Source organism: Orbicella faveolata, unplaced genomic scaffold, assembly GCF_042242905.1.
Source record: "Orbicella faveolata isolate gen_17 unplaced genomic scaffold, um_ofav_v1 contig_12, whole genome shotgun sequence".
Lineage (NCBI taxonomy): Eukaryota > Metazoa > Cnidaria > Anthozoa > Scleractinia > Merulinidae > Orbicella > Orbicella faveolata.
In genome coordinates this window covers 7,934,072-7,945,337 of record NW_028301539.1, presented here as the reverse complement: position 1 = coordinate 7,945,337, position 11,266 = coordinate 7,934,072, and the positions used below count along the sequence as shown (strand labels likewise).

General features: G+C 39.7%; 1 protein-coding gene across 1 annotated transcript in view; it reads right to left on the bottom strand.

The window, feature by feature from the left end:
- Nucleotides 1–4,722: 4,722 nt before the first annotated feature.
- Nucleotides 4,723–11,266, bottom strand: part of LOC110047751 (cholesterol 24-hydroxylase-like) — a 29,893-nt gene continuing 23,349 nt past the window's right edge. Inside the window, exons 10-15 of the mRNA XM_089282317.1 lie at nt 10,998–11,070; nt 10,469–10,553; nt 10,160–10,270; nt 9,432–9,526; nt 8,787–8,853; nt 4,723–6,275 (exon numbers count right to left, since the gene is read on the bottom strand). Of these exons, the coding sequence (XP_089138443.1) occupies nt 6,135–6,275; nt 8,787–8,853; nt 9,432–9,526; nt 10,160–10,270; nt 10,469–10,553; nt 10,998–11,070 (572 nt within the window). The 3' untranslated portion in view covers nt 4,723–6,134. The remainder of the gene's footprint in view (nt 6,276–8,786; nt 8,854–9,431; nt 9,527–10,159; nt 10,271–10,468; nt 10,554–10,997; nt 11,071–11,266) is intronic.

Sequence of the window (11,266 nt, the reverse complement as noted above, 5' to 3'; positions counted from 1 at the left end):
ATGTGCATGTCATCTGTTTTTTCTCTAGCATGCACAAAACTCCTGATCACCACAACGCAAACATTGCGGTCATCCGTCTTTTGCCTTAACTCAAACGGGTTATAATTTACGTTTACCAATCAACAGTAAGCGTTAACTTACATTTACACCTAATCGTAACTTTGTTGGTACACTTCAGGCAAGTTTGGTCGAGCCATGTCGGTTGTACATGAATCATATTTTGGCGAGACGTAAACTAGCCTGATACGCCGCCGAAGCGCACCAAAAAAAGGCACAATTAGTTATTTAAAATTCAGGAGATATTTTTTCTAGTCATGATAATCTGCACGTGGCACAAATTGCGTAGGCTGGCTTGTGTTTATACTTTTCTGGTCTACAACACTTGTCTGGTTCCTCATCAGTCATTGTTTTAATCCGTTTGCTTGGAGTTTCCTTTTCCGAATTTTAAAAGTCTAAACTTTTCAAGGAATCTGGAAACATCGTCACCATTTCAGAAACAAAGTGGCGCTAGTAAACCGGCGCCCGCCAGTTTAGTTTTGGAGGGAATATCTTGACACTTAACTGCATTTTATGGTCTTTTTCGCATAGGTGAACCGGCCACCAAGAGTGCACGATTTATACAGTACAGTAATTTCAGATGGTCAACCCCGTGATAAGTTAACTATTTCAGATTATAAACATAATTCTAGTCACAGGCCTTTTGATATTTCCTTGTGAGAGATGTTTCGTTCCCCTTTTGCCCAATGGCCGCCCTTCTACATTACTGCAGGCTTAGAGGAACTTGTCCTTAGCCGCTTTTTTGTCATGCTGATCATGGCCCGATTTCTGTTCATTAGGTCAATGTCTTTTTCCAGCGGTGCTTATCGTTCTAAGGTTTTGATCTCAGTAGGTACAAAAGCCGTAGTTTCCACAGCGGTGGCGCATGCCACGCAGCGGATAATCCGATAAAGATTATTCGCGATCGGACGCGCAAATCCGGGTTCATTCGACGCGTTTAAAGTTTATTTGAAGTCCGAAGTTCTTTACGCTAGCTGACTATTTTACTATTTGATTTGGCAAACATGTTGCGCTTTCAAGTCAGCATTTTTGTTACTTAGACCAGTATTATTTTTTATTTTTTTCTGTGCCGCTTGAGTGGGCTAACGCAACCTGCCCAGGGTTCCTTACAGTCCTTGAGAGATGGCCCTGTTATATCTTGATGTAAATAGTTTTTAATAGCATAATAATTTTGCTGATTGTAATCTAAACTAGAACTAGGTTACGATTCTCACACGTTGATTTGGAATAATGCAATGCATAAGTTTACATGACTTTTCCCTGATACCAAATTTATTAGATATTTGGAGTCAAGGGGAATACCTTTAAAAGGACTGTAAATGTTTCTTTAGTCTTCCGCCATTCATTCATATTTGTCTTAATTTGATGTAACAAATATTGACCGAAATGTAAATAGGCTTCATTGATGATTGATTTATCAGCGGAAATATCCGAATTAGTCGCCAGTGGCATGGAGTTTGTTTACGATAAACGAGCACGCGAGTGCAATTTAGTGCTTCCAGCTTAAAATGCTATATGAAAAAAAAAAATTATACTTTTACAAATTAGCTTTTACGCTTAAAAATTACCATCAAATGTCTAATTTGAAGGCAAAATCAAATATTTAGCTCTTAATGCCCGGCGTAGTCAATCGAACAAAACCGAACGAAAAATCAATCGAACTCAATCAAACTTCAATCGTTCGATTGATTTCCAATTGGTTGGGTATTCAAACATAATGGAACTGGACATTTATGGGTGAGTTCGATTACCGAACCAATCGAACAAAACCGGTACTAAAATTATCGGTAAGCACAGCGGTCTAACTAGAATCGAGTTTTAAACTTAGAAATTTCCCTGTTACATAAACTTTGTGAGCAAAGTGTAAAAAATATAAACGTATTCAAACTCTATGAGATGTGTGAAGATAATCCTGCGAAACATCGGCAACACAGCAACTTAAAGCAGCCTTTATATATTTATACGCCCTGGATAATATTACCGGGATATTCTGTTACAAGCTCACAGGCGATTTATTGCCGAGCTCTAAGCAAAAAGTTCGATCAATGTAGAGTTCAATTTAATTATGTTCGACTGCCGAACCCTATCCAAATAAATCGGACGATTGGAGTTCGATTGAGTTTTATTAAACAACTGTTCCATTTTCGGACGTTTAATTGTGTTCGATTGGTAAAAAGTTTTGGTGTGGTCGACTATGTTCCATTGTCGAACTCCATCGAAATCAATCGAACGATTGGAGCTCGATTGAGTTCGCTTACTGAACGTTCAACTGACTACGCCAGTTAGGTATACGGAAACTGTCGCCGGTAGGCACGAGTTTGCTATTTGGTTTTCCAGTGAGAAGGCAGGTAACTGTAGCTTGAAGGTCCTGTGAAGCTGGTGCTTATCTAATGAAATGATGAAACTTATAAACGGAGCCCGAAACGTGACGGCTTTGTTGGTGTGGTCTGACAAGGCTTGAGTGGTAAATAGGTGATTTTCACCGCACAAAAGTGGCTGAGGCAAGGTGGAGATCACGAGAGCAACATAGATTACTTCCTTGTCTGGGAACCAGGTGATTGGATTAACCATAGTTAATGGAGGGGAATGGTTATGAAACCCGACAAAGTTCTTTGTTGTATGTTTTTGTTCGCTTTTTTGGCCTTGACCGTGCATAAAACACAATAGTTGTTTACTCCGTACTGAGGGGCTAACCAATAGAAACGTGTTGGTTACGTAATTCATGCACGGTGTATGAGCGCGAAACAAAATAATGTGCACGGTCGTAGACCTTCCAACATAAATCTTGGCATCTTTGTTTGCTCCTTTGATGTTTGCCGGGCTTCATAACCAGTCCCCTCTATTAACTATGGATTAACCTCTTCGACAGCCACGGCCTTCAGAGATGCGCCAGCGTAAGCCATTTGTGCCATTTGAGCCTTTTAAAGGCTCGAAAGCATTGCATGTGCTAGAGACATTAGAAATTTGAGACGAAAAATCCTGCTACCTTTGGGATCGTTCAATTTGTTATGAGATAGGGGTAACTGGCGGGATTTATGGGAGCCATGCAAATATCAAATTATGGCCTCAAAGGGGAGGTACAGCTGCAAAGAGATGGCAGGTAAAAGGGGGGGTCACTCAAAAAAGTTACTAGTTAGAGTACTTAAGGCAAATCGTAAACACTCTTTTTCCTTGGCCATCGTAGCTTTAGAAGAAATGGCTTTAGAAGAAATGATCCGCAATGGCTGAGGTGTGACCGCTTTTACACGAAATGGGACTCCTTCACACCTCGCAAGTACAAGATAAACCTCATCCGCACCCTTACTTATCGTTGTCTTCGCATCTGTTCATCGTCTTCATCATTACAGTCTGCCTTGGATGATCTCAGGAAGCTATTGTCACGCAATGGTTATCCCCGTGGTATCATCACGTACAACATGAACGATGTAGTGAATAGACATCAAAACAAACCTAAAGACCCTATCACTACAGTTCCCAAGAGAGAAATCTTCATTGTTTTACCATTTTTAGGGTTCCAAAGTAAAGTAATTACCCAGCAACTTAAATCTTGTATCTATAAGTTTTATGGTTGTTTTAACGTTAAAATAATTTTCCGAAACACCCGCCGAATTAAGTCTTTTTTCCCGCACAAGGACAGGTTCAGCCGTTCTCAGATGTCTAAGGTGGTTTACAAGGCAAGCTGCTGGGACTGTGACGATTTTTATATAGGAAAAACAAAGCGTCGACTACACGATAGAAAAACTGAACATTTCAAGGCCCTTGCTAAGAGCGGTCACACCGCAGCCATTGCGGATCACGTTACTTCCACGGGTCATAATATTAAATGGGACAATTTTGATATCTTAGCAACTGGTAGGTCAGATATACATTGTAAAATTAAGGAACATTGTTAATTCGTGATTTAAAGCCAGCCTTGAATGAAAACGTTGGCAGTGAAAAACTTTTTCTTTACTAACATTTTGCATTGTTATTATTATTATGGTAATTTTTTTTTTCTCTCCCGCAGACTCATCTGTTTGTTATTTAACAATTATTCCATGAAACCGCGTTGGATATGAAGTGATAAATAACCAACGAGCGCGTAGCGCGAGTTGGTTATGATCACTTCATATCCAACAAGGTCGAATGGAATAATTGTTTTAGTATATTCTTAATCGGGTTTTTGCCGCCGATTTTTATTTCAACAATTTTACAGAGCGGAAAATTTTTAAACTTGGCGCACTGTTTTCCATATAAGGTAAAACTCCGACTAATGGCTCATAGTCGGAGTTTTTGAGCCAATCAGAGAGCTAGAAATGCAATAGTCGGAGCTGAGAATATACTAATAACTATTAGTATATTCTCAGCTCCGACTATTGCATTTCTAGCTCTCTGATTGGCTCAAAAACTCCGACTATGAGCCATTAGTCGGAGTTTTACCTTATATGGAAAACAGTGCGCCAAGTTTAAAAATTTTCCGCTCTGTAAAATTGTTGAAATAAAAATCGGCGGCAAAAACCCGATTAAGAATATACTAAAACAATTATTCCATTCGACCTTGTTGGATATGAAGTGATCATAACCAACTCGCGCTACGCGCTCGTTGGTTATTTATCACTTCATATCCAACGCGGTTTCATGGAATAATTGTTAATTAGTCTTGTTACATATTATTAGATACCAGTCTTTTTCTTTTTCTTCGCGTTTAAATTTCGATTGTAATCTAGTTAACGGTCACTTCTGAAGATGTATGTTGTACATACGAAACGTCAAGGAAATTAACTTTGTTTAACATGCGTTTTGGTTCCATGTTTATCACCGCGGTTTGTGTTTTGGTACTTAAGGCATCTACCTAAAAGTATAACAAATTCGACCAGAATGCTAAAATAGTGTTTCTGAGGTTCTAAACACGTCAGCAGAACCCCCTACTTTGTTATAGAAAGAACAGCATCAATTCTAGTCAACCCCACATACAATCCTCCGTTAAAATGTATTTTATTGCATTAGTGCGTCGCTGAAAACAATATTATCGCAAGACGAGAAAACACCAAGCATAATGATATATAGATCTTGAATATTGCAACATATATTTAGGTATAAGGAGGAAATTTAAGTATTTTTTTCTGCAATTCATACGAATTGTTGGTCTTCAATTTTGTCGGAGTCTTCGTCTCAAGAAGTACGAACGACTCCAACCGCAAACTTGCGACAGTTTATTCTTCACCAATTTTACAGACCACATGCTTCAAAAATATGAATACGAAATTGCTTATACTTGTGGACATACAAAACTTACATAATTGCGAAGGCGCCCGTGCGCTATCTGCAGTTCATTCGCACGGGTGAATTCCGGCGAAATTAATTCACAACAGTCTTGCCATGCTTGCTTTTAATTTGTGGAGAATAGAAAGGAGGAAGAAAGGAAAAAAAAACATATTGGGTGATATTTGAGGTGGCTATCTGTAGTGTTAAAATGACGTCTAATAAGTATTTTCGGAAACAGACTAAACTTAGGGCACTTTCCATTCGACCAAAAATTCCGGTTTGTATTTGGCGAACGGAGCGCCGTTGTTCACAATTTCTGGGAAATAGGGCAACCTCGCAGGCTACACCCAAATTTCCGAAATTTTCTCACCATGAATTTCTGTTTTGTTTCATTACGGAATTTCGGGAATTTTTTGTTCGATGGTTCGCATTTCGGAAATTTAACAATTTTCGGATTTTATGGAAACTTTTCGCCCCATTTGTTCAAAAGTTCTAGAAGTTTAATTGAATGGAAAGCGCACTTAGGTCTTTAAAATGAATTAGAAGAATTCTTTAATGGTCAATTGCCGTAATTTGTTGCCGTATAAACATCCTAACGCATCGTTTGCACAAATTTTGTCCCATTGAAAATCTTGCATTGTCCAAGAGAATGAGCATTACTACCATGTTGAAAGAATCTGTCAAACAGATTTAGCTAAGGTCGGCTAAAACTACAAGCAACCTATTCTTAGTTTTAGTGGAGCCTTTGTTAGCTCCATTATTTCTTTAATCTTTGACCTATAAATTAAAAGGAGTTTAAAAAACGAGCTTAAACCTGACTACCCTGTGATGGTCTAATGCCTTTTAATCAGAGTACATATCACGCCATCGTTGGGTCGAATCGTGATTCGTTCACGAACTTTGCGTGACTGACCAGGTACCAAAGAAAACTTGAACGTCTGAAGAAAGCGTGACAACAAAACCTTGGCCTCGATCTGGAAACGGGAAATCAAAATTAAAAAAAAGAAAAAGAAAAGGAAATCCGCAGGAAAAAATATTATAGTTCATTGGATTTGACTGTACTCCTGCCGAATTGAGAGTCACTGTGAGAGAGTAGTTTTATGCCCATGAGCAAAACCAATCATTTAATCCTGCAGTTGAAGGCATCGTGTCTTACAGTTTCTCTACTCGGCAGCGTCCACACTGCGTCAGAGGAATTTGAAAATGCAGCTTTCTCTCTACGGTTAGGCGTACCGTCCAAACTAATCCGTCACGGAAACGGAACTTTCCGAAAACGCTCTCTAAAACGGGGGGAGTTTGAAAACGCCGGCTTTCATTTCAATTTGGAAGGAAAATATTTGGAAACGGAGCTCAGTTTTCGAAAACTATGTAGTCAAGATAATCCTGTGACTTCCTTGACCGAGTTTTCCTTAAACCGTGACAAATCCAAAATGACCGGTAATTAGTGTGTTTTTAAATTCTCCGACGTAGTGTGGACGGAAACGTTTGATGCGTTTTCAGAGTGAAACCTCCGTTTTCAAATGCCTTCAGCGTAGTATTAAAAGTTAGCTTCCCATGCAGACGCTCGGTGTGCACATCGCGCAATCCCCTCCCCCCGCCCGCCACACAAGCACACTACGTTCATTAGAGAGGAGCGCGTGACGGGCCATAATAATCTCTACGAAGGAGGCTACCTTAAAAATGACCAATGTTCGTGCGAGTTTCCACTCGAACGTTGGTACTCATAGTTCAATAACGAACTGTTTGTTGGTTATTGGTTTGTATGTCATACAGATTGAACCTGTTGACTCAAGTAAAGTACATGATGATGATGTTCATGTTACAAAACACAGGTACCGCATTTCAAGATGTGTGCTCACTCTCTTCATTTTCCTCTGACAAAGGGCTAACATTCAAAACATCCACTTCACTAACTTGTTACGGCGGTTAATTCACCTTTATCAACCTCAAGTAGATACATAGCTGAGTGTGGAGAAACGTGCAAGTTCTACATGCTACATTGAAAACCAAGACCCTATAAACCCAAACTTAGACAAAATATTTTTTGAAGTTAATGTTCACTCGAAGTCCTAGTCTTGAATTGAGAAACCAAGTGTGTGGACAAGACTGGCTCATTGTCGACTATAACTAGCTATTGACCTTCAGCTTCTATAGCATGCAGCCAGAAGGGGAAATGTTACATTTTTACTCTTGTTGTGAAATGTTTCAGTAGAGGCACAGAAAAAAAAGAAGTAGTGTCTCGCCGAAAAACATGCTATAAAAATACTGCAAGATGAAGACTTTTAATACGTGCGAATTGGCGTCCTTGAAATAACCCATTTTGGAGCAAGATACCCTGTCTCTCACAATCTCTATCTTACAATCTCTTTCACAGTATAATGGAAACTGTAGCATTGCCAGGTCAAGATGCAACCTGTACTCCTCTTGAACCTGATGCCAGTCCACAAGAACACTCTTATTGACTACAAAGGTATATACGAAATTCCTGTCTAAACCAAACCTCGCATATTTCGTTCCCAAATCTCTTGTGTGGGAACGGCTTAGGGCCTGGTCAAAAAGTATTAGGAGGGGGGAGGGGGTGGGTCGGTGCAAAGAGGGGGTGGGTCATCAGTTTTTGAGCTCCTGGTAAAGGGTGGGTAGTTCAATTTTCAGCTACCCATGGCATAGAGATGGGTCATCCTGTTTTAACGCAAGAATTGGCACACGTTTGACACAATCGACAACTTCCAGTTTCAAACGACGACACCTTTTTCGAGCCGTAGCTGAAAAGTACACTTGGCAGGTGTACAATAGAGATGGCAATTTCATGTATTGTAAAACCCGTACGAAAGCTAAGAAGTCTAACGGAATGAGCAAGGAGTCCCAGAGCAGAAATGTTCAAAATACTGCTCTAATACTTTCGACATTTGCGGGTCTTCAAGAACAACAAATGGCCAACCTTGTGTCTACATGGTATTTGTCCCCATGGGTACGGGACACATCTTCATAGATCTGAGACTCATACTCTTAGGCCTCGGACTCGTGGCTTGCCGGCTGTGTGAGTCCCAGGACTCTCTACAGCCTTTTTCTAGATGGATCACTCTTCCACGTATAGCGAGACTGGAGGCCAAGTGGGGAAGGTTTAAGGTCAAGTTTTCTTAGAGTGTACGGACATGACTTAAAGTTGCAAGAGTAAAGGAAAACAATATTAATTTTAGATGATTTTGTATTGTTAAGAAATAATTCTGAAACGTAAATAACACCACACTTTTATACACAAAATCTGATTTTGTTGGATTATGCAGCCAAAAATGTCATGTTTTATAGGGAGTGGATCACGTAATTTTCAACCTTCATTTAGGGGTCGGGCACTCGCTTTTGTGCCAAATGGAAAGGGGGGGGGAGGGGGGGGGGGGCGGTTAGATGTTTCTAACCACCACACTTTCAAATAGACTTATGCCTTAAGGCATAACCCGGAACACTTTGAAACGTGGAGTTCAAATTACCTGCGCGAAGTTTTGTCCAATGCAGTTGCGCGGTCCAAGAGAAAACGGAAAGGAAGTATAACGAGACCTGACAGGACAAAAATTAAGAAACTGTTTAAAGTTTTGAGACGATGTGAATTAACGGAAGGCTACCGAAAGAGTTGATTGGCGCGGCTCAGTCTCAAATATTGTGCAACTGCTCTCTCAATTAATATAATTACTTGCACTAAAAGTTTCAAAGTGTAATCAACGAATAATTATTTTGTTTTTACTTTTATTTTTTCAATGTCATTGTGGACAAAATTAATTAAACTTGCTCTACACAGGCAAGAATTTCAATCTTGCCAGTCACTGGTCTTTTCTCAGTAACAATTATTGCAGCAATCCTAGCTACAAGATCAGTGCGACGAAACAGTTTTATCAGTCTATTGATTAACAGTTATACCAGCAACACAAGTCATACAAATTTTGTCAGTACAGACCAGGATGCAAATAGAGTTGACATTAGTGCATCTCTCTCCCAGTTACGTCTCTAGTGCTCCGCGTTTGACTACGTCGCGTGGGACATGAGTCAAACACATCCCTTGAAAAGGTATCACTGATCGTCATGAGGAACTATCACACACTAGAGAAGGTAACTTGAATTAATCGTTTGTTCTCTCATACCTCTTTGCTACTTCTTCGTCGCCAAATCTGTAAGGGTTAAACTCCTCTGGGTTGGTCCAAACCTCAGGGGAGTGACTGCTGACAAAAGTGCTCACCTGCAACTTAACAAAAGTGCCCTCACAGTCCAAAGTGCGGGAAATTTGGGCGCGCGCAGTTCTCTCCAAGACTGCCGTTTACTGTCTCATATTTTAAGAATCCTCGAGTTTCATGCCAAACGTTAAGACAGTCACTGAAAAGTCAAGCTTTCTAGGTCACATGTGCATACAGAATTAAATGATTTTTATCCAGCGGCAGCAACGGTAGAGCAGAGTGGAACATTGAGAGTCAAGAGAAAATACGGAAAGGCAAGTCATCAGTAAACTCTATCATAAACATCTTCGTTATTGTTCAACACTTAAGTGTCCTACGGCTGCGCAAGCATAAAACTAAAAACGACTTAAATTTATTAATCTTGAGACGGCGTCTTGACTAAACGGAGATAGAAAACCAGAATCAATGTGTGGGGGGCATGATGAGCTTTTAGCATCCTACGCGGGCAATCTTTCATATATTGGAAATACATCAACAACGTTACAACAGACAGTTCACCAGAATACAGATATTCGTTAATTCAGCAAACGTTTCTTTGCTGTAGCAGCCATTAGTTAAAACTAACACAAGAAGTAAAGCACGGGCACCAGCAAGAAGAAACAAAAAACAAACTGAACAATCGTAAGAAAGTTATTTACCATAATGGGGGTATCAGCAGGGATCTCGTATCCACCTATTTCTTGACCCTTTCCAGAAGTCCGTAAAGTCGCAGCTGCGGGTGGATACAGGCGCAGTATCTCCTTTATTACCTGGTAAGACAACAAGAACAACTGCAATCACTCAGTGAGTAAGTACAAACCTTGCCAAGAGAGAAAGAAAAGACAACCGTGTAAAGCGAGAAACAGCTTTCTACATTTTTCTTGTGTCTACATGCCTATAACATGGAGAACATTGCGATTATTTTTTTTATCTACCTTTCCACGATAATACTAAAAGAGAAACGTTACCAGTCCCAGCTGGTGCAGTTTAGCCAGGTCTTCAAACGCAACATTCTGTTTATTTCCCAACACATCAAACACCTCTTCAACCAAACTGCAAAAGCCACGAGAATCAATAAATGAAAGAGAATTATTATTTTTTTTTTGTTTCATGTTAGTTAATACAGTTTAAGTTAAACTTCCATGGGTAAACACGTAAATAGAAACTTTATGAGCGTGTAAGGCCTTGTAGCCTGTAAAAATCCCACTGGGGACACAAAATAAATAGAGGAAAAAAGAACAGAAGAACTCAGCGTCTCCAAAACTTCTACGTCTCATTTAAAATTCAAAATTGTTAATTTAAACACCGTTGTAATCTCCAAAACAATCCGGAAAAACAAAATAAAACAGATCAAGTCAATGGTAAGTAGTCACATACAAAATATATGCAATAGAAGAAGGCCGGAATACTCTTTGTAAAACAATACAGCATTTTAGTGTGTGACAAAGGCATTGTTTTTAATTTAAGGAACAGGAGCCAGTTTGTGTAAGAAGTCACCTCTGCATTATCTCAGGGTGATTTCCAAGCTCAAGAACACAAAACGACAACAAACTGGCTGTAGTCTCGTGACCTGAAATAACAAAATGAGAGCTAATGTAGAGTGTGAAAAAAAAACCAACGAACCATCTGGTAACTTGTGTGAAGAAAGGGAAAGGTACAAACGAGCGACCAGTGTGCAAAGCGTGAAAAACAAACCATCTTGACTGACGTAAAGGACACAAAAACTAAAACAAGTTTAACTGGTGTAAAGGGCGGGGAAAAGGGAA